This window comes from Monodelphis domestica, chromosome 2 (assembly GCF_027887165.1).
Source record: "Monodelphis domestica isolate mMonDom1 chromosome 2, mMonDom1.pri, whole genome shotgun sequence".
In the NCBI taxonomy this organism is placed as follows: domain Eukaryota; kingdom Metazoa; phylum Chordata; class Mammalia; order Didelphimorphia; family Didelphidae; genus Monodelphis; species Monodelphis domestica.
Window position 1 is genome coordinate 297679731 of NC_077228.1, and position 24364 is coordinate 297704094.

Consider the following 24364-nt stretch of genomic DNA (forward strand, 5'->3'; position numbering starts at 1 on the left):
AGATCTCACAAGCCCACAAGAATAATATCTCTTCCAGCTCTTTTAACCCAAACTATCTGTATTACCCATTTCTTATTATATGGTTAATTATTTTTCATGTGATTATCAATCACCCACAAGCATTTATAAGCTTCTTATCAAGGATAATGATACTTATATAATCCATAATGCCAAGTACTGTGCCTTACACACTGTTTGGTGATTATTCAGTCTGAATTATCAAAAAAACCAGTTCATTTGATAAATCATATTTCATGAATATGATCTCTGCCTTCTAGTAGTATTCCCTTATAATCATCTTGTACACTTTTGATAATCTTGCATTCTTATCTTATTTTTCAAAAAGAATTTTGCATTTTGATTACTCAAAGTCAAACTCAGAAAACAAACTCAGAAAAAAATGTTCATAGTTCATTGAAACTTTCTTGAAAGCACAATTATCAATATACATACATTTTTTTAAAGAAATCATATTCTTTAATAATGTAATGTCATCATATTGGAAATAATTTATTATACTTTTCAAAATACATCAAATTATTCCAAAAATCTTTTAGGTCCATTTATCAAATATCATTAATAATGTTGACAAATCTAGAATGTTAATTGTATGGTGGGGGGTCAATATGGACTTAAATCAGATGTGAGTAAAGTAACAAATCTGTAGGCTCTCTCCCCAGGGTATTCACATGTTGAACTTCTAATGAGTACATGCAGAAGGCAATCTGGCTCAGTGGCTAGAATCTTGGATGGGAAATTGAGAATTCCAGTTTCTTTTCCTGGCTCTTTTACCAGTTTGCTGAGTAATTAGGCAAATAAGACAACTAGGCAATTCAGTGGATAAAATTCTGGACTTGGACTCAGAGAGACCTGAGTTTGAATCCAACCTCAGACAATATCTCTATAACTGTGCAAATCATTTAACCTCAGTTTCTTCAATATAAAATAAAAATAATAGTAGCACCTATTTCCCAATATTGGCTATTTTTATTAATCTCTGCTTCCAAATTAAAATATAATATCTCCCTCTCTTCCCATAAAGGAATTAGGGAAATGAATGGGAGAATGTTCCCTGGACATACCTCAAGAGGCATACTATTTTACAAAATATAAGATACTTCTGTTGAGAATTATTTATATGAGAATTGATTTTTTTTTCTTCTGTCAACAGGAGAAGCTTTACATTTGGCTCGGGATTTTGGCTACACTTGTGAAACAGAGTTTCCAGCCAAGGCAGTAGGAGAACATCTTGCCAGACAGCATATGGAACAAAAAGAACAGACAGCAAGGAAAAAGATGATTCTAGCTACAAAGTAAGTCGAATGGGGGGAGACACCAGGCATTTTCATAGTCAGTATTTTAGTTTATTTGAATGAGGGAAAACACACTAGGGATGCATCAACTATTTTGAAAGAGACCTTCCTGGGATCAAGTGAAGGCTGAAAAGCAGCACTCACATATAAAAGACTGGGAAGATAAAAGGAGAACTGTCCCCTCGACAGCATAGAAAACATAGCAGTGTCACTGTTTTTAGTGAGCCATGGAGCCTACCATTGCCATCAGTGGGAGCTTTAGGAAAGATGTTGCCTAAACATGCAGGAAGTGCTGAAGAAAGGAATTTCAGGAAAGCTAAATTCTGATAATTATGCCACTGTTTGTTGGATGATTCAGCCCGAGTCATCCTTTAATAGATGCTAATATGATTCTCAAAGATTTTTGAAGATGATCAGGACTCAGAGACATGGTGGTAATATTGAAAGTGTACCACAGTAGGAGTCAAGTTAATATGCATTTATTATTGTTGTTGTTCAGTCGTTTTCAGTCGTGTCTAACTCTTCATGACCCCATTTGGGGTTTTCTTGGAAAGATCTTGGAGTGATTTGGCATTTCCTTCTCCAGCTCATTTTACAGATGAAGAAACTGAGGCAAATTAGATTGAGATTTGTCCAGGGTCATACAGCTAAGAAGTATGTGAGGTCATTCATTTATTAAGCACCTACTATGTGCTAGATACTTTGGGAAATACAAGAGATATAAAGAAAGATAAAAAGCCTTTGCTTTCAAGAAGCTTACAGTCTAATGGGGAGCATAATGTGCAAACAAATAGGCATCAAGGCAATACAATGTTATATACAAGAAATATAGAAAAAGATGAAAAAGCCCTTGCTTTCAAGAAGCTCACAGACTAATGGGGGGACATAATGTGCAAACAAATAGGCATCAAGATGATACAATGTTAGAATGTTGGGCTGGAACTCAAGAAAATCTTATTTTAAATTAACTGTGTGACCCTGGACAAATCACTTGACCTCACTCTGCCTTGGTTTTTTTCATTTATGAAAATGAGATAATATAGTATCAGCTTCCCAGGGTTGTTGTGAGTATAAAATGTTCCAAGACAGAAGAGTGTCAAGGACTAGGTAATCAGGGATGAGTGACTTGCCCAGGGTCACACAGCTAGGAGGTGTCTGAGGCCAGATTTGACCTGATGTCCTTCCTGCTCCAAGCCTGATGCTCTATCCATGGTACCTAATTGCCCTAGCCACTATCTAATTTCCCCTAGCAGTTTAACAAGATGAATTTAGCATAAATTGGAGGTAATCCACAAAGGAAATCCACAAAGGAAAAAGGATTAATAATTTTGCCACTAATTAGTTATGTGACCTGGGACAAGATGCATAATTGCTGTAGATGACTAATTCTTCATCTGCAAAAAAAGTGCTGATAATACCCATTCTGTCAACCCCAAGAAAGGGTTAATAGAGATGAAAACACTTGGAGGGAAAAGTCCTACACAAAGAAAAGATATTCTAATTTTACTTCCCTTGCCCAATTTAGAATTCAGAATGAAAGTAAATTTTCTAATTGGTAGAGATCAATTCATTGAGTGACAAACTGGGAGACCCAAGAATGTTATTGATAATCACAATAAAAAGGAAAAGAAAAGTTGTTTTGAAATATGATGGTGCCATCTATGGGTATTCAATAACATTCAAACAAATTTCCTACTTAATATTTGCCTCACTATGTCTAATTTATGTTTTATGAATGAGTTTCTCTAGTTTGAAATGAAAGAGGGAACATATAAAAATGAATATAGGTTTCTTAATAACTTCTAAGTGCACATACTTTTGGCCTATATGTTGAGGTTTAAAATACTTTTGATGATAAATATCATTACTTGCTTAAAATAGTTTTGGTCCATGATGTAGATAAGATGTTGGCCGTCAAATATAGTTGCAGCTCTTCCTCAAATAATGTTCTAAGTAGCTGTAAAGATGGTTATAAGGGTGACCCTGAAGATCTGACCATCTTACATAAAAGAAAAGCAACTCAAAGTTACTTTAAAGGAGGCACATTTTGAAGATCACATGGTCCAACTTTCTTATTCTATTGATGAGAAAACAGAGGCCCAGAGAGTTAGCAGAGTAAGGATCTGAGCTAAGGTTTCTTGAATTCAAACTGTGTGATTTTCTTCACTCCCTTAACTAGTGTAGGTGATGTTTACAGATGTGGCACTCTTTGCACAGAGGATCTGTTGTTCATTATAGTACCATACAGGTTAGGTCAATGGAAGAAAATTTCCATTTAACCAAACTGCCATCTCATCTTAAAGAAAGACAAAGAGGAAGCCAGGGCCAAAAGACAGAAGAAAAATGGGAGCAAAGGGAACTAGAACAGGTTGATCAACACCAGAGGGAAAAAAGGGAAGAGACAAATAAAGGACATAAAGGGAGAAGAATGCAAAGAAACGCATATCCAGATTTAATATCTGGGCTTATATTATTGGGACAAAATTATTTTTGTTAATGAAATTCTGAAATTGGTATCTAAAAATGTGCTAAAGGAAAGGACCTGAATTAGTAAAGAAAGATCCACTAAATTGTGGATCTTAAATATCATGTAACACCACCACTACTTGCTTTTCATTCAATCCTTGGAGTATTGGATATTAATTTTTAAAATTTACTACTCCATTTTTGTCCTGGGCTGACTCACCTCTCCTTAGGTGATCTGCTCTTAGGGGCTCTCTATATTCACATCAAACTTAATGGGCACCCAGTTAGCCTAGTCCATGAAAACTTAGACCCCCCCCCCCAATCTCATGCAATCTACCAGGTTCACTTCTCCAGTAGCTAAGATTACAGCTGTATGCCACCACACAGTCTACCACCCTGCCTAGCCTTTTGTCATTTCAAAACAGTCCTGATCTTGTCCTTGGAGAGTTCATGAGATCATCAGAAACTACATCTTGACTTTCTCCAGGTACTAAGCATATATGCAAGTGATCTGAATGTTTTTAATGTCATTAGATAAGAAATTGGAGACTTTTTATGTTGTTCTACATTCAAGAGGGCACAGTGCATGTAAGTGGTTTACCCTTTGGTAAATCCTAAAAGGACATCACTGATCAAGCCGGGGGGAAATTTGAGATCCAGCACCCATACCCATTTGAAATCTATGCCAGTTTTCATTCCAATAATTAAAAAAAAAAAGTAATCTAGAGCAGAAGCTTAAGTTGCCCGGGAGTAAAGCCAACACTCAGTTGCCTCTTGTCCCTCATTCTAGGGGTACTATGAGGAGGTATTCTCTGAAATAAAGCTACTTCTCAAATCACAGGACCCCCACAGAAGGATGAGGGTGATTCTAATACCACCCGACTCCAACAAGAAGTTATAACTCTAAGAAATGAGTGAGGAAGAGGTGTTATGAGTAGTACGTTGCAAAGCCATTCCACTTCTTTCCTCCCTCTGGATGCCCCTGGAGTTGATGAGAACTCCTAAGAGGATCATAAACGTGTCCCGATTTCCTAGGGTTTCTCAAAATCTGTGACAAAATAGATGAGTAAAAGCATTAGGATGATCCCAAGCTGAAGGAAACTGCCTGATTTTACATTTAGTGCCATCCCATGACAAAAGGACAGTCCCCAAACCCAAGGACCATATCCCAGTGTTCACTGGTACAGATCTGCATATAAAAGCTGAGTTAAGGTGACTACGTATAGTGGAGTGTAGCCACTTGACTATATGCCAGATTTCATCATTGCATTGGTGGGCCTTAAATATCCCACTCCAACAAGAGCAGTTGAATTAAACTGAATAGAATAGAGACCCAAAGCTTTAAGCAACAGAGTTTTACAGTTGTAAAGGCCCTCCCTGGATTCCGGTGGTCCTATGAATTCTGTGATTTCTTTCACAAGCCATTAGTCTTTTTCAGATTTTAATTTCTAGGATAACTTTCATGATAATTGAATATTGGAATTTTAGCATCATGATAAGTCATATCATTACAAAAAATTTACATATAATTATACAAGTAATTACTCTGTGATATTAAGATATAAAGAAGTGTATTTGTATTCTGCTTAAAGCCAAAAAGAGGGATGAGATGGTGATATTCAATTATTAGTTACTTGTATATATGTAAAATCCATATAAGGTAGGATATATATGTAGATATATACATAGATGTAACTATGTATATATGGTAAAAAGTGATTTTATTTACATTTTATAGTTGTATATCTCATTATATATTAATAGATAATTCGTAAGGGAAAGCTAGATGTCAGGCCTGGAGTCAGGAAGACTTCTCTTCTTGAGTTCAAATCTGGCCTTTCTTATGAGCTGTGTGATCCTGGGCAAGTCACTTAATTCTGTTTGCTTCAGTTTCCTCATCTGTAAAATGAACTAGAGAAGGAAAATGCAAACCACTCTAGGATCTTTGCCAAGAAAACTCCAAATGGAGTTACAGAGGTCTGACAGGACTAAAATAACTCAACAACAACAAATTAACTAGGGAAACAGCTCTACAGCCAATCGATTTTTCTTTGCGATGATTATTTAATATTTCTTCAGAGTCCATAACGTGTTGAGTGCTAGACAGTAAGATGTTATATAGCCGTGCCACCAAATTTAGAAAGCCCTAGATGATTTAAAAATGAGAAGGGAACACAGATTTAGCACTAGAAGGGACCTTAGAGGTCATTTAGCTCATTTCTATTTTACAGATGAAGAAATCAGTGCCCAGTGAGGTGAAATGAATTGCTCAAAATCACATAGATAGCAGAGGCAGTCTGGTCCTGGAACTATATAAGCCATTACTCTTTTCACTTTACTACTGAATCTTCACTATACCCAGCTCTTTTAATCCCAACATACAAAACCACAGAATCCTGAGTAATCAAACCTATAAAAAATAAATATATAGCCTCATCTTTTTGGTTATCATTTAAAAATATATACATAAGCATGATAAAAGTGAAATAATAGGGCCATATGTAAGATCTGAATCTCATATTAATAGGATAAAATTAATGCTGCCAAAGTTTCTGAATACTCCTGGAGGAAAAGACCTAAACCATTCTTTAGCAAAGATCCATTGAGTGCTTTATCTCTGCTGTCCCTCAACCCTATCCTTTTCCTTTCTTCTCTCATTTTTAAGTAATGTAGATTGCTTAATTAAAGAAGTCTTTACAAACCAAGTTTCAGTTTCTCCCAGGAACAGAGCCTGTGAGCATAGTATTTGAATGCTCACAATATGACTAGAAGGAAAACAGGAAATCAAGGGGTCATAGTCATCCACTCAATATATACAACCAATGTAAACAACATAATATAATCAATAGAAATATACAATGAATTTATGAATGTGTAAAAGTTACATTCATTTTTTTGGTAGCAAATGAATATATGACATTCATAGACTCAGCATGTATTCTCTGAAACATTCTGCTGTGAGCAGTTTCCAAAGTTCCCCAAAAGTTGAAGCACTGGATATTTTGCCAATTCAGATACTAGAAACTGAACTCAGAGGTTTTTTTTTTTTTAACTCTATCTGTTGTCACCTATATTTGCAAGACTGGAGAATTTGAATCTATAGAACTATTTCCCAAATTCATTGGCTTGCACATTCAACTACTGATTTGCATTGGTAGCAGATTGGATCACATATTTATTTTTCACCTCAGTGAATAGCAGATTCAATTTCATACAGTTATATTGCCAAGTATATGATTGTATTTAAGGCTCATCGATTTGTGCAGTTAGTCTCGTATTCCCATTTTGTTTCCAGTGTGTTGTTGATGAAATAAATATTTTGGTGTAATGAAGACACATTTTTAGTAGAGAAAGAGAATCTGAGTTTGTTTGTTTGTTCTTTTTATTCTAAAAATGCTTCTAAGAAAGGATTTGTATATGTAATGCATGAGAGCTCAATTTAGACTATATCTTTGGATGAAGACTCAACTTATGTGTGATGGGCATGAATTTTCTTTTCCATTTAGGCCACTATGATTTTGATCATATAGCAAAGTAAAATGGAACAGTTAAATTGAACTCATGGTCCTACATCAAATGGCAGTATGACACAAATATGCATCAAACATACTATCAAAACACCAAGGTATTATATTCTTGGCCTCAAAGATCAATACAGATGGTGTCTGCAGCCATGAAATGAAAAAATATCTGCTCCTTGGAAGTAAAGCTATAACAAATCTGGACAGCATAATAAAAAGCAGAGATATCACCTTATTCACAAAGGTCCTTATAGATAAAACTATGGTTTTTCCAGTAGTGATGTATGGCTGTGAGAATTGAACTATAAGGAAAGCTGAGCACCACAGAATTGATGTTTTCAAATTATGGTGCTGGAAAAAACTTTTGAGACCCATTTGACAGCCAAGAGATCAAATGAGTCAATACTTAAAGAAATTAATTCAGACTATTCATTGGAAGGACAAATATTGAAGCTGAAACTTAGCTACTTTGAGCACAAAATAAATAGATAGAACTCATTGAAAAATCCCTTATGTTGGGAAAGATTTAAAGCAAAAGGAGGAGGGGCCAGCAAAGAAGGAGGTGGATAGAGTGTCATGGAAGCAATGAACATGAGCTTGGATAGACTTTAAGAGATAGTGGAGAATAGAAAGACCTGGTGTGCTATGGTCCACAGGAGTCACAAAGAGTCAGACTTGACTAAATAAATGGCTGAACAGCAACAATGGTATCAATGACCAGAGGAACAGATCAAATTTTCGATTCAAACATCAGCTAGGAACCAGCTTAAAGACGTATAAGACTTCTTTGCTTGAAGTGTTTTTATTTATAGAGATAGTTACAAATAGTAAAACATTTAAAGTTCTAATTCCTCAAAGGTCATCTTTATTCACAATATTTCATAATGGAGTATTTCACCTAGAAGACAAAAGTAGTTCACATAATATAAAAATAAATTTGACATTACAAATTTTCCCAATTAGCAATGATTCTTTAAATACCACAGTAAGGTCATAGTAACTTCCTAAGGGGAAAATATTTGATGGTTGTTATGTAGTCAAGGAAAGAAATTTCAATGAGTTGAGTATCAAAATAAAGCATCAAAAGTGGTAAATTCTCACCCTTAACCCATTCTACCTTCTTGTGTATCATGGACACATTTTTTAGTCTCTGTAGAGTTATCAATTGGATTTATCTTTTTATGTGTTTTCCCCCAAAAAAATTCCCTTTGTATAACACCTTGAGATCTGAAGGCAATAAATGTGAACTTAAAACAAAGCTTGAAGATAAAAACAAAAGAATTTGTCTGAAGGTTTGTATTAATAGTTTATAAAATGTCTATTTGCCTTTCCCACACTGACCAATGTCAAGAGTGAGACATTGTCATCTGGTAGTTTGCACTAATTGCCTCAAACATGATAGTATAAGGATTTTAGATTAGGCTTTTCATTTTCACAATAGTCCTCTGTTGCTTGAAGGCTAATTTCTTATTGTCCAAAAGTGAAAAGCCTTGCAATAATTATTTAGCTTGCTGAATTTACATGTACAAAACACCTGGGAAAAAAAACCCTTTCAATCTCTATAATATATCAAAATGTTACATCTTAAGTTCCACTTAAGAACAGAGTAGGGGCTTAATTTAAGATTGAGATTTATCAGGAAAAAAAAAACTACCTTCAGTTCCAGGAAACATGAATTTGGAAATGAAAATATAGTATGCTAACCAGCCATTTGGGAAGGAGAAAAATTTTAAGGAAAATATCTCACTTCTTCTCTGTATTTATCACCCCTTGCCCACAACAAGGGAAGTATGGTGAAAATTTTGTGAGATTGCCCCAAATTTAAATGCTCTCATTGATTATGGTATGCAAAGATGTTGATTATGTCCAGGATCTTTATCTATAAAGTACATCTCAAAAGTCCTTCAAGGGAATGTCAGCTTTAGAGAAACTTGGCTTATTTTTTTAAAACCCTTACCTTCCATTTTAGAATCAATACTGTGTATTGGTTCCAAGGCAGAAGTGCCATAAAGGCTAAGCAATGGGGGTTAAGTGACTTGCCCAAGGTCACCCAACTAGGAAGTGTCTGAGTCCAGATTTGAATCTATGACCTCCCATCTCTAGGCCTGGCTCTCAATCCACTGAGTCACCCAGATGCCCCCTAGGCTCTTTTTTTTTAGTCTCATAAGAAAATATTTGCATTAATGTTGCTTAATAACTGATTAGCAATTTGATACATAAATAATATTTTACTTTATAATGATGTTTAATACACAGTAATTTCTATAAATAGAGTAATTTGTGCTATTCTTCAACTGTCTTTCACTCTGTACCATGATGGCCATAGTTATGTCAACATTATTCACAATTCACAAATCCATATGTTTTAGTAATCTCCAAGTATTTTGGTGATAAAGTCTGGTAATGTTCTAGACTCAATCATGACTACAGCCAAAAATCAAATCAACCATGAGTCTAAAGAATAAGTCTAGATTTGTTGTGGATTAGATGTCAATATTTATATGGTTTTTTTTGGGGGGGGAATGGAATTAGTTTTTCACCTACTACAGAAGCCAAATTGTATAGTCACTATTCTACTGAGCAATATGTGATAGCATATATATTAAAATAAAAGAATTTCTAGAGTTTATCTGATGTCCATGTGAATAGCTAAATCACTTGGGCTCAGACAACTAAACTGAAACCTTTTGTTGGCATTTAATTTCCAATTCTTATTCTTTTTTGGTTTAGACAAATTTGTAAAGAATTCCAGGACCTTTTGAGCCAAGATAGATCACCACTTGGATCATCCAGACCTACTCCAATATTAGACCTCGATATCCAGAGACATTTAACACACTTCAGGTATGGTCTTATTCTCTTTTCCATTGGGGTAACAATGTTGGTACAATTAGATAGCCTATAGGCATCCTTCTAAATTAATTGCTTCTTACTCACCCATCTTCTACTATTGGTGATAAAATCAGATAATTCCATTTTACTAAGTACTTTGTTTTTGGGTATACCACTTGTTTTTAACATGATGCCTACATTAAAAAATCCAATTGCCCAAGACCAAATTGGAAGCATAACTAATAATATTTTTAGATGAAAAAATGAAAATCATTACATTCTGGACTTTAGTATAGTTGTTGATGTCCGTGAAAGTTAATGGAAAAAATTCAAAATAGCACTTAGCACCTTTCTATTCATATTCTCAGATCATTGAACAGACTCTCCATTTATTTTTGTTGTTGAGGAATGAAGAAACAGAGGACTACTCTGACTTAAGTTAAGTCACAGTCTTACAGGATTTTTAAGACTGACTTCAAGAATACTTTCATTATTGTTACCCAATGGTATGGTCACAAAAAGACAAAATTCATTCATGTATCATGAGTCTGAGGCAACTGATGCATGAGAATATTAGCTTAGACATCAAAAAGGATTTCCTGGCATTTAGACTTTATAGATCTCGAAATGGTTTATTGAAAGATTTTAAATTTCTTTCTGTTAAAATTCATATGGAATAATAAAATAGAATTCTCCCTCTTTCCCCATTGATCAATTTAGACATGTTCCAGTCTAACAGACAATGGGTGATATGACTAAAAAATGACTGAACAACAACAACAACAAAAATTAGTAGTGAAGACTCGTAACACATTTTGTCAGGAGAGCTTTCCATTCCACTTAGTAACCTAAGCAGTAGGTGAGCAGTATATCCTATTTTGTAAAATGAGAAAGATATGAGGACACGGTTTCCTCATATATGTTATACAGGGATGGTGCAATATGTTAGGATCTTCCATAAGAGGTAATATGATTTCAGGAAAGAGCACCAGGATTGATTTCAGGAGTCCTGAGTTCAAGCTCAGCTTTCCCACTTACTAATTCTGTGACTTTACATAATTCATTTACCCTGTCTGAGTTTCCTTTTCCACATTTATAAATGGAGATAATGGTGCTTTTGCTACTTACCAGACTTGTGAAGGAAGTACAGTGACGTCCTTAAAGTACTATATTACATAAACAAACTAGAACTATTATTATTATTTTCCATTGTGCTGATAATGATTCTCAGTAGATTTAATAGATTGTGAAATTTTGTCCCAGGGATGAAAATTATTTTTAAAAATCTGTCAGGGAACCAAGAGAAGAAACCAACACCGAATGTTGCCTCTGATAACTAATAGGATAAATAGCAGAAATAAGTATAAAATTGTAAACTAAGAGCTTGAGGAAAGCTAGTCCAACCTCCTCATTTTATAATTGAGAAAACTGAGGCCCAGAAAAGTTAAATATCTTGTGGAAGAAACATACCACTAATAAGCAGCAACACCAGGATTTGAATCCAGGAACTCTTAACTAGGAAGCTAATTCTGTCTCAATTGCCCAATTCATTGTGGTGATGTTGGCATAGCTAATGGGGCCACATCTAATTATAGTGGTAGTCTCTCGGTATCCGAGGATGACAATTGTCTTTGTGCATTTTCATCTATGGTGTATAGATGAGTGTGCACAAAGACACTTGTGCATGAAAGAGAGTTAAGTGGAAAAGTCGATGCACAGAGACAGTCCCACTCTCTCTGCATTGGAAGCCTGGGTCCAGTGGCACAAAAAGTCGTTACACCTGGAGACTTCCTCAGCTGCATTGGATGGCCGTGTTGTCTTTTGTGCTCCAACACGCCCTGAGCACTCCACAGTGCTTTGCTGCGTCGCCATCTCAGCCGTTGAACCTTCTTGTTGGTTTCTTCCGTCTGTTCCGCCGAAGCAGTCTTCACATGCTGGGTGAACAAAGCCCTGGTTCACCAGGGGTCAACAATGACCTGATGGCTACCCTCACAAGGTTTGGCCGGCCTGTCGAAGCCGTTGTCCGGGGTGTGGCCACTGCCACATGCTAGCAGCTACTGGGAGCCACAAGTGAGAGCTGGGTGTCAGGTGGGGGTCAGAGGCTGGAGAGCTGCCCTAAGAGGGCACAACAAGCCCTCCATACCAGAGATACTACCCCTCCCTGAGCACCATTGACAGTTTATATTTAGGTTAGAACTGATAAGCTAATGTTGAAATTCAAGGTGCACCCACATTTTGCTTGCATATTCATAATAGACATTTTACACATTATAATAGACAAATTCCAGTTCAAAAGTCTGCTGGGGGAATTTTGAAATTAAGTTGTGGAAATCATGCATACAACATGACCCCTCTGAGCATTACAGATTTTGGAAGCCATATGTCATATGTTTGTCCCTGCTAGCCAGAAGAAGTTCCTTCAGTCATTTGTGCTTAAATGCTATCATTAGACAGTTAGCAACAATTTAAAAGATTGAATTAGGGAGCACTTAGAAAAATAACTGATTGGATAAACCCAACAGCAGGTTGTTCAGTGTAGACCCAACCTAGAGGTCTGTTGAGGTGTCTAGGTGAAGCAGTGGATGGAGCTCTGTGCCTGGAATCAGGTCTCATCTTCATGTGTTCAAATTGGCCTCAGACACTTGCCAGCTGTATGACCCTGGACAAATCACTTAACCCTGTTTGCCTCAGTTTCTTCATCTGTAAAATAAGCTGAAGAAGGAAATGGCAAACCACTTCAGTATCTTTGCCAAGAAAACCCCCAAAGGGGTCAGAAACAGACAAACACGACTGAACTAGTGATGTGTTAAAAAGAAATGGATATTTCATTCTTGTCCTTATGTAATATTATTATATTTCTCCTTAGAAATACTCTAATAAAAAAAATCAGCGTGGTACAAAGGATAGAGAGCTAATCAAATTCTGCTTCGGTCATATTCTGGCTCTGTGAATCTGAGGGATTCACTTAACCTCAGTGCCCCCAGGCAACTTTTTAAGACTATGTTGCAGAGGCTTCTTCCTTTCAATTTTAATTTTTTTTTTAAAATACTGGTTGAGTCTTTCTTTCTCACCCAGGCTGGAAGTTCAGAGGTTACTCATAAGAACTGACCTCCTCTGATCAGTAGAGAAGCGTTGACTTGCTCCATCTGAACTGGGCAGGTTCATCCTTCCTTAGGCAACCTGGTACCCACAACCCCTTGCTCCAGTCCTCCCAGAGGCCCATCATATTTTTTTTCCATGTTCCTAACTAAAGATATATATAAAACAATTTTTAACATTTAAAAATTTTTGAGTTCCAAATTCTCTCCCTCCCCCCTCCTTGAGAAGGCAAGCAATTTTATATAGATTACACATGTGCAATTATGCCATATTAGGGACTCATCTTATTAATGCCAAATCTAATGCCAAGGCTTCAATTGGCATGGTGACCTGCAGTTCAGAACTCTTTAAGGTTCAAGAAATCTACCAGGCAGGATCTAGCAGCTAGGATTATGGGTGTTGGCCAGAGCTTTTGACACTAATCTTTAATAGAGGGAATCAGCTCATCTGGGGGACTTTTTTACCAGTGAAATTATAGGACTGTCCCCCAACCCCTCATGGCATTCCTGGATTCCCAGTTGCTATGAGATATCCCAATGAACAAATGCCTTTGTTTTAAGGACAATTTTATGCTTTAAAAAACTTTAGCACTGAAATTGTTTCTATTTTGAGTAGTAGTATAACAACGAAATGTTCTGATGCTTGCATGTTGCTAATAATTTAGGCAGAGAGAAACTAAGGAGTACAGTGGATAGAGGGCTGAGCCTGGAGTCAGGAAAACCTGAATTCAAATTCAGTCTCAAACACTTCCTAGCCATGCAGTGATGTGGTACAGGGGATAGAGCACTGGGTCTGACTTCAAATATGACCTTGACAGTTACTAGCTGTACTCCCCTGGGTGAGTTACTTAACTTCTGCCTGCCTCAGTTTCCTTAACTGGAAAAAGGAGATAATAATAGTGCTTAACTCACAGGGTGTTTTTTTAAATCCTTTCTGTCATAAAAACAACTCTAAGACAGAAGGACAAGGACTAGGCAAACAGTTAAGTGATTTGTTCAGGGTCACACAGCTTGAAAGTCTCTAAGGCCAGACTTGAACCCAGTTCTTCCCAACTCCAAGCCTGGTGCTCTCTTCATTGTGTCACCTAGCTACCCTTCTCACAGAGTCTTTGAAAGGATAAAATTAGACTGTATTTGTAAAGCATTTAGCCTGGTATAAAATAGGTATTTAATAAATATTTGTTTCCTTCTGTCCCTTCTTCCATGTAGCTAGTAAGTAGCATTGCCAGTATAACAACCCATATATTCTGTTTCAAATCCAGAGCATAGATCACTCTACCCTGTGGTTTCACAGTTTAAGAAAGATTGGGTCTGACAAGCCACCAATATTACTTCCAGTTGGGCATGCCAGTTGCCATCACAGGGTGCTAATGGAAATAACATGTATCACAGTGAACCCCTGATGATCCATAGATAACACAAAAAGCTGCTTATCTCAATCAAAATGACAAGAAGCAGATATTCATTATTTATAATTTGCTGAGCATGGTCAAAAAATACATATTGCTCTACAAAATGCAGCAGATCAATCACATCTACCCAAAAGGAACCCGACTGGATTGGAATATGCAGAAAAACATCCTAGGCTCCCAGAAACAATAGTACACTTTAGAGAACACTGAGGCATCAAAGACAAAACAGACATTGATCAGTGGGGAACTCACAGCCTTTATGTTCTAGATATAGCATTTGAAAATTTCATAAAATCGCAATTATTCTACCACCATTTCCTCCATTTTTCTCCAATCCCCTGCAGAGGAGTTGACTGAGAAACTACAAGGTGAACAGTGTTGGACTGGGCTCCTGGAAGGTCTAGGTTTGAATCCTGCCTTAGACCCTGGCTAGCTGCTTGACATTGAGCAGATTACTTGATCTTCCTAAGACTCAGTTTCCTCATCTGAAAAATGAGGATAATAATAGAATTCAACCTTACAGAATTATTTTGAAGATCAAATAATATCATATAGGTAAAGTGTTTTGCAAACTTTAAAGTTCTATATAAATGTGAGCTCTTACTATTATGGCTCATATTATCTCTTCTCTATTTGAGGCACAGAACAAGTCAGTTTAGGGAGAAAGCAATGTAATACAGAGGAAAGCACACTAACTGCAGTCAAAGGAGCAGAGTTCAAATTCTTTCTCTGACACTAACTGTGTGATCATTAGAAAGTCATCAAATTTCTCTAGGTCTCAGATTCTTCATCTATAAAATGAAGACAGTAGGTTCAATGACTTCTGAGATTCTTTCCAAATATATGCTCAGATCAAGATAGTAAAATGAGTTAATCTTAAGAGACTTGGGTGTTCTAAACTTAGTTCTCTCTCCCTTGGCAGAAAGAATACAAAAATGAACATTTATATAATGCCCCCAAAATCTTAATGTAGTATTAAACTACAAGAGATTAAAACTATTTTTAGTAGTTAACCACTAAACTACTATTAAACTACTATTAAAAGCTACTTGTAGTAGCTGGAAGGTATTTTAAAAACTAGCTTTAAATTACTAGAGATTAAAACTATTCTAAGACTTTGAGACACCTTTTATGGCACTTTAAAATTTGTAAAACACTTTGCATACATTAAACTATTTATTTTTCAAAAACAATCTAGAAGTTCTGGACTGTGGACATTATTATTCCCATTCTACAATTGGGAAATGTAGGTTCAGTGATGATAAACGATTTGCTTGAAGTCACAAAGCAGCTAGGTGGCAACAGTGGATTGAATGCTTGTCCTGAAGTCAGGAAGATTCATCTCCCTGTATTCATATCTGACCTCAGGTACTAACTGTGTGACCATGGGCTAGTCACTCAAACCCTCTATTTCAAATTTTTTAAACCTTTAATTTCTGTTTTAGAATCAATACTAAGTATCAGTTCTAAGACAGAAGTTAAGGGATAGGAAACTGGGGTTAAGTGATTTGTCCAGGATTAAACAGCTAAGAAGAATCTGAGGCCAAATTGAACCTAGGGCCTCCTGTCTCCAGGTCTGGCTCTCTCTCCACTGAGCCATCTAGCTAACCCCTCAATATATGCTTGATGGGTGGTTTGCTATGGATATAAAGAAGTCCTGATTAAAACCACAGCAACCACAAACTCCTACTATTCATGTACCATTCTTCAATTTATTCTCTTAGAAAATTGTTTAATGGCATTAAGAACTAAATTGACCCTTGTAACTCAGTCAGTGTGGGTCAGTGGTGTTTAAAGATGTAACTTTCTGGATCTGAGGCTTCATATTCTCCTATTATTTGTAGTCTGGTTAATTTTCATCTTCCCTCCTAAGTATTTCCTAACCAATTGCTTAATGACTTGTCCTGTACTTCTATATGAATCTGACAGGCTTCATAATTTTATAGTAGACTTCCAAGAATGAGCAGAGGAGCACTCAGAAATAATTCTACCCTCTGGGTATTTGATGTAGAGAAAATCTCTAGAGTTGTCCTAAACATCCACAAAACCACCTTCCCTCTCCATGCCCTAGTCCCATCCCCATCTCCTCAGTTTAGAGGAGTGGGCTGGGTTTGGTCAGAGACCATTTTTAGTGGACTTTAAGCCACATTCATATAACCAGTTATATTATACCCCAGGGGCCATTTACCCACAAACTCCTGCCCCAACTGGAATCCAATATGTTATGGTTTTTTTTTTTTAAAGAATGGTGTTATTAGTGCAGAAGTATGGGTATGTAAAAGTGAAGTACCACATCTGAGCCCTTGAGAATTTCCAGGAGATTTTTCTCTAATAATGACTATTTATATGCCCTATATAGCCTTATTAATACTACCAAACTTAAACCTTATTGCACCCTAAAAGTCTGGGACATAAGAGTGGTGAAAGAGAGAGAGAGAGAGAGAGAGAGAGAGAGAGAGAGAGAGAGAGAGAGAGAAAGAGAGAGAGAAAATCTTCCAATGACTAAATCCAAAAAACCCCAAAAAACTGAAAGAGATTTAGAAGTTTTACCACCAAATGACCAATTTACCAGACTAGCATTCAACCCTCAAACTGAGCCTATAAAATTAGCCAAAATACCAGAGCTCTGAAAGTCTACTCAGTATTCGTTAAATTTATTAAACTGATGAAGTTTTACTATAGTAGTCAAAAGTGAAACTTAAATTTCACTAGAGAAAACAAATCTCGAATTTTCTTACAGGGCACTACATAGTAAAGTAGGATTTATAAGTAGGAAATAAAGATCTTGGATCTTCTTTAGTATCTTCTTTCAAGTAAAGGTCATTTCCAAGTATGAATCCTTTTTTGCTGTTTAAAAATATTGAAAGTGGGGCACTATGGAGAGAAAGAATGAAAGGGATGGGGAGAAACTCTTGGGTCAGGAAGACAGGAATACAAATGCAAATCCCACCTTACTTTATAGGTACTTCCTGTGAGTTTGGGCAAATTGTTTTAATTTCTCACTATCTCTAGAAACACTTTGTCACAGTGATTTTCATCCTATAGTCTATGAACGTAGATATACGTGTGTATATATGTATGTGCACATACATGCATATATACTGGGATAGAGAAACATATATATAGGTATATCTATCTATGATTTATATACATATATACAAATATTACTATGTATATATGTTATATATATTTATTTAATATTAATATGTGTGATGCTTTAGTAACTTATACCTGCACTAAGAATTTTGGAATATTCTGTATAAACATATGTATACATATATATACACAAATATATGTATATGTACATATAGACATGTTTATAGATGTACATATAGGCATTTCTATAGATAAATATCTATATTCATATGTAGATAGAAACAGATAACTGAATTTCAATTTAAATGGTTACCTTTGTCATTCCATTGCATTTTATTTTACATATTAAAAACATTACTCAATAAAGGGATTCAGAAGTTTCACTAGATTACTAAAGGGGTCCATAATGCATAAAAGGCCAAGAACTTCCATTCTTAGATAATAAGTTAGAGATGATGTGCTGAGTTGAATTGGTAGGGGGAGTTTTCAAATCAAGTGTTCCCCATTCAAGTCTGGACCCCAAAAATAAAACAGAATTTTAGAAAGAGAGATAAAATATCAAATATTATAAGAATCTCCCTAACTTGGACCTCTGAGGAAAACTTTCCTCTTGTTTTTTTAAACCCTTAAAGTGATTGTTTTATCCAAATACAAAGATAAGATCATTTCCAAAATCCATAAAGTGAAAAATTATAGCTGTCTTTAGTCAAGCTTATAGCCAGTGTCATCTAAGAGAAAAATATTTTGTCAATAAGAATAAGAAAAAAGCACTTTAAAATGATATCTTAACACTTGCAAAGAATATGATAAGAATGCATGGAAAGAAGTCAAGGATATTGAGTGACTGTTATATGCATGAGACGCATGAGGCACTGGGGAAAATACAAAATAAGGTACTCCTCACTGTAACCCCTATTTAACTGTTTCAATTTGTGAAGTCAGCCCTCAAGAGGGTCTTTCAACTCAAGACATCTAAATCTGATGGCAGTTTTGCCCAACTCCCGGCTACAAATTTAAGCCTATAAAATGTTGGCATACTTCACACCTTGTTATAACTAGACACATGAAAATTTTATTTTATGAAATGTATAAAGTCGAGATGGAGTTGGCTAATAATCCTTTTACATGATTTTCATATTTCCTCTACCTTGTATTTGAATAAAAGTACATATAGAGGTAATTTAGAGGGACAAATACTGCCTTGGGAGTCTGGAAAGCCAGACCCAATCTCCAAGAGTTTACTAAAGTGTCTTCTATTGGCCAGGCTTTGTGCTAGATTCTGGAGAATGCGACAAAAATTAAATTATCCCAGCCCTCAGGGAGTCTATATTATATCAAGGAAAATACTTGAACTAGGGGAAATAGCACTGGCTTTTGAGTCCAAAGACCTGGGTTTATAACCCAGTTCTACTCTCACATCTCTCTGAACCTCAATTTTTCCCTTTGCAAAATGAGTAGGTTAGAGTTGGGTATCTCTAGAAGTGATTGAAACTCTCCTGTTTCTTCATTTACTAAAGCATTGTAAAGGTGTTTCTGCTGTGTATGTCTCTCTTCCCTTTGTGACCAGTGATGTTTTCATCTTAAGGAGACAAAATCTTCTAAAAATGATAACCAGAAATAGATTATCTGAACAGAGATGGTAGATTATCATACTGAAAATATAGGACTTAAGAAAAAATGCATTTGGGGATTCTGCAAGTATCAACAAGGACAGCGGTTTTCCTACACTGTCCCTGCAATTGAAGGAAATAATGATGATGATGATGATGATGATAATAATAATAATAATCTAGCAATTATGAAGTTATTTAGGGTTTGCAATTTACTTGCCATTTTCCTAAAATGAATGATGACTTCTTTCCATAAATGTATAAAATAGATGTTAAAATTAATCTATAAAGTAAAAAAAGAAAAGAAGATATTCAATTCAATGCAACAAAAATTTATTAGAGATATAGGTAGGAGTCAGACCTGTGATTTCATTTAAATAGGGAGCTTCAAGATGAGGAAACTCTACAGGTTGCAGGTTGACACCTTTTTCTGAATTTCTAGTCTTAGAGTGGTGCCTCCATTAAGCAATTTATTTGTACTTTTGTATTTATGATAATGCATAGATGAAAAATAACATGACTCTCAGGAAGTTTAAAATCTACTAGAGTAATAAGATGTATAAAAATAATAATAAAAGGCAGAATGTGAAAATAGTAAAAGAAGAAATCTAGACCAAAAAAATGAGAATAAGATAATCCTCAGCTGCAAAGATCATGTAAGGATTAGAATCAAGAGATGTAGATATAGGTTGTATGTCCTATTCAAATATGCAGGGATGGTAAAGGGCAGAATGAGATCAGGGAATAGCTAGTAATATGTTTTCACTGGAACAGAGAAAACATGTGGGGACATTAAATGAATAAAACTGAAGATAGGTGGAGACAGATTCTGGAAATCATTGAAAACCAGACTGAGGAATTTGAATTTGATACTGTAGGCAATGGATGGCTGCTAAAAGTTTTTTTTACAGTTTTATTTTTTATTATTTTTTTAAAATTCATTCATTCATTTGTTTAATTAATTTAGAATATTTTCACATGGTTACATGATATTCTTTCCCTCCTCTCCTCCCTTCCCCCTCCTATAGCCAATGAGCAATTCAACTGGGTTTTACATGTATCATGGATTAAGACCTATTTCCATATTATTAATAGTTGCAATAGAGTGATCATTTAGAATTGCGATCATATCCCCATCCAACCATGTTATCAAGGAAATGTCTTTCTTCTGGGTTTCTACTCCCACAGTTCTTTCTCTGGATGTGGACAGAGTTCTTTCTCATAAGTCCCTCAGAATTGTCCTGGATGGTTGCATTTCTGCTAGTAGAGAAGTCCATTGCATTCGATTGTACCTCAGTGTATCAGTTTCTGTGTACAATGTTCTCCTGCTTCTGCTTCTTTCACTCTGCATCAATTCCTGGAGATTGTTTCAGTTCACATGGAATTCCCCCAGTTCATTATTCCTTTCAGCACAATAGTATTCCATCACCAACATATACCACAATTTGTTCAGCCATTCCCCAACTGAAGGGAATCCCCTCATTTTCCAATTTTTTTGCCACCATAAAGAGCAAGGCTATAAATATTTTTGTACAAGTATGTTTCATTATTATCCTTTGGGTACAGACCCCTGCAGAAAGTTTTTGAGCAGGTGGGTAATTCAGTGACACTGAAGCATTAGGAAGATTGCATTGGTAGCTCTATCATAGATGAATTAGGGAGGTGCAAGGCTAGAAGTAGGAAGATCAGTGAGGAAGCCACTATAATAATCTAGGCAAATGGTCATGAGGATCTGAACTAGTGTGTTCATGATGTAAGTACAGACCAGGAGATAACTATAAGCTATATGTTGTGGATGGAATAAGTAAGACTTGACAGCTGTTTAAGGGGGTTGGTGAAAGGAAAAGAGAAGAGTCAGAGGTCACGCCAAAGATGTGAGACTGGTTGACTGACACTTTAGTGATATAATCAGCAAACAGGGAACTTGAGAGCAGAAAAATGATGAGCACCATTTTAAATGTGTTGAATTTGAGGTTACGGAGGAACATTCAAATATAGATGTCCAACAAACAGACAGGAGAAAGTGCAGGAGTTCTGGAAAGTGATTGGGGTGGAACTATAGATAATGAGTCAAGTGTATAGAGATAATAACTGAAGTTGAACAAGTGGATGAGATCACCAAAACAGGGTATATAATTAGGGAATAGGCCAAAGACAGAGTTGTAGTGAATCACTACACTCAGTAACTGCCAAGAGAAGGAAGATTTTACCTAATGAAAGAACCTGAGGAGAAGCAGTCACTCAAACAGAACAGGTAGAATATGCTACTATTAAGGATGCTGGAGGAGGGATTATCAAGGAGATGGGGGTAGTCAGCAATGGATCATTTTCTTCAGAGGACAAATATTGAAAATTGACCATTTGATATGGCAAGTAAAAGATCACTGGAGTGTCTGGTAGGGAAATAATCCTCACAGAATCAGATTGAGTCAATGAAGAGATTCTGTGTATAGGACCTAAACTTGGGGACCAACTATTTCTTCCTTTTTTTTTTTTAATAAATGCTATACCTTCCATCTTAGAATCAATACTGTGAATTGTTCTAAGGCAGAAGAGTGGGAAGGGATAGGCAATGGGACTTATGTGACTTATAGGAAGTATCTGAATCCAGATTTGAACCTAGGACCTTCTATCTCTAGGCCTGACTCTCAAACCACTGAGCCACCTAGCTGCCCTCCTCACTGTTTTTTCTTAAAGCTCCTTTATTTTATTGTAAAATCAGAACTCACAAGTCAGGGAATAATAGTCTAGTAACTGGAAAGGAACTTTGATTAAGTTAACCTTTCTCTTCTCTGATTTAATAAAATAATTGTATTACTGACCTAATTAAATAATTAAATAAGAAAGGGCCTCATAGGATTTTAGATTCTGGACTTTTTGGTGGGAGAAAAGGTGTAGGGAGGGGGGGGGGCAAAGGGAAGAGTATTGTCATATAGACAGAATGGGCTGGGAAACCTGGCTGGGAAATGGCATGAATGAAAATGATTTATTAGCTGCCATTTTGACTTTTATCACTAAAGCCCTATACCTAGGTGGTATGAACATGTACAAAAATGGATTTGGAGTCAATACACTTGGTTTAAATCCTGCTTCTGATAATTACTGAATATCCTTGGTCAAGTCATTTAATGACTCTGAATATCAGTTTCCTACATGTATAATGAGATATGGAACAAATGGATAAAGTAAGCCAGCTGGGATTTGAACCCAAGTTCTCTAACTTCCAAATCCAGTATGTTTTCTGCATGCTGCCTCCTTTCATTGTCTGTGAAAATATCTAATAAATTTTGTTTATGTAGACTTGACTATTACTTCAGTTTCTCAGTGGGATTAAACGGGAATATAAACACAAATTTTAATTTAAAAATGGAGAAACGAAAATTTAAAAATAAAAATAAAAATAGGAAGGAATATAAATGAAAACACTAATAAAAAACTTTCCCAATGGGAGAGGGGAACTAATAATGTAGGTTTAAGTATACATACAGTATAGTATGCTCAGTCTGGTGTGAGCATTACCTCTGGCCCTTTTCCTTGGACAAAGGGAAGGTTCTGGACCTTAAAAGGGATAGTTTCCAAATCTGTAAAAATAAAAGGCTTAAATTTCACTAGATGGCCTCTATGAATGCTTTTTATAATAAGCCAATTGGGTGACTTCAGGATTGTGAGTTCAAATACTGGATTATTTAGAAATCTGTAAGATTTACTTAACTCATTATCTCTTTGCCCAGTTTCTCTCCCTTCTCTTACCCAATCTACCAGTATGAAAGAATAGGCAAGGAATGAGGGCAGATCTTTGTATTTCTTGCTCTAAGAGAGAGAACTGGTCTTGCTGACCTATCCCTAAGCATTGTGCCTCTTCACCCTGATAAGGAGCCTAAATGAATCCCTGTGCTCTAGCTTCTAAAAGAGTTTGGACTGATAGGAGCTGCTGTATGCATCCCCCCCAGGCATTCCCAGGGCACCTGCCACAGCTTCCTTTCTTGACACCATAACATTGTTTGTTTGTTTTTTTCTTTTTCCCCTTGTATTTTGTGGTAACCATTTTGCTGACAGTCACTTAAAGCTATGTGGTTTGAGCCTCCAGCTATAGCTGGACACAGGACCAGACCATCTATTAAGGAAGTAGAAGATGACTTTTCTGCTACTGCATTATTGCAGTGCCTGAAAGTGAAAGATGGATGATGACAAAAACTCATTAGACTGATGCAGAAATAACCAGAATGCTAATATCAAAATGTTATTGGTGCATGTTAGTTTCATTAAGAAAAAGGATTTTTAAAAATCAATTACCAATAGCAAGTGGACATTTTATGAGATGAATTGCTTGCTTGAAATGTAAAAATGAAATGCATGCTCTTAATTTTTCTCTATTTTGTAGACATTTTGCTGAGCCCATTAAGCCCACCACCTCCAAAGAGGATCTCAAAAATCCATTCATATTTGACAAGCATAACTTTGAGACCCAATATCCAATGGAACACACTGGGAGAATTTAAAATTCCTTAAAAAAAAAACAACCAAAAAAACCCTTCCTTCCATCTTAGAATCAATATGGTGTTTTGGTTCTACTGCTGAAGAGCAGTGAGGGCTAAGTAATGGGGATTAAGTGACTTGCCCAGGGTCACACAGCTGGGAAGCGTCTGAGGCTGAATTTTAACCCAGGGCCTCCTGTCTCTGGGCCTGGCTCTTAATCCACTGAGTCATCTAGGTGCTCCCTTCAATTCCTTTTTAATGGATATTAAATTATTAATATATTCATTAGTACATGGCAAAGGGACCATGCACTTCCACCATCAGTATGGAAGAAATGCAGGAACCACAGAAATTTGCTGGCCAACATGTTGTAAAAAGTTAATTCAATAGATTTAATGATTTAATTTAAAAGGCTAATTGACAATTCATTTAGATAGTTTAGATAGAAAAATCAGCAATATGTTTGAAACAGCTTTATAGTAGCATGCCCCTGATCCTTTAACAAACCTCATTCAATTCAAAATAGAATAGGGAAACTGA

At 36.0% G+C, this 24364-nt stretch overlaps 1 protein-coding gene across 2 annotated transcripts in view; it reads left to right on the forward strand.

Annotated features, from left to right (window-relative positions):
* The window catches only part of TFAP2D (transcription factor AP-2 delta), a 74665-nt gene that overhangs the window by 42048 nt on the left and 8253 nt on the right, over positions 1-24364 (forward strand). For both annotated transcript variants that reach the window (XM_001363736.3, XM_007484077.2), the window contains 2 exons: positions 1172-1313; positions 10031-10144. In XM_001363736.3, coding sequence (XP_001363773.1) covers positions 1172-1313; positions 10031-10144 — 256 coding nt within the window. The remainder of the gene's footprint in view (positions 1-1171; positions 1314-10030; positions 10145-24364) is intronic.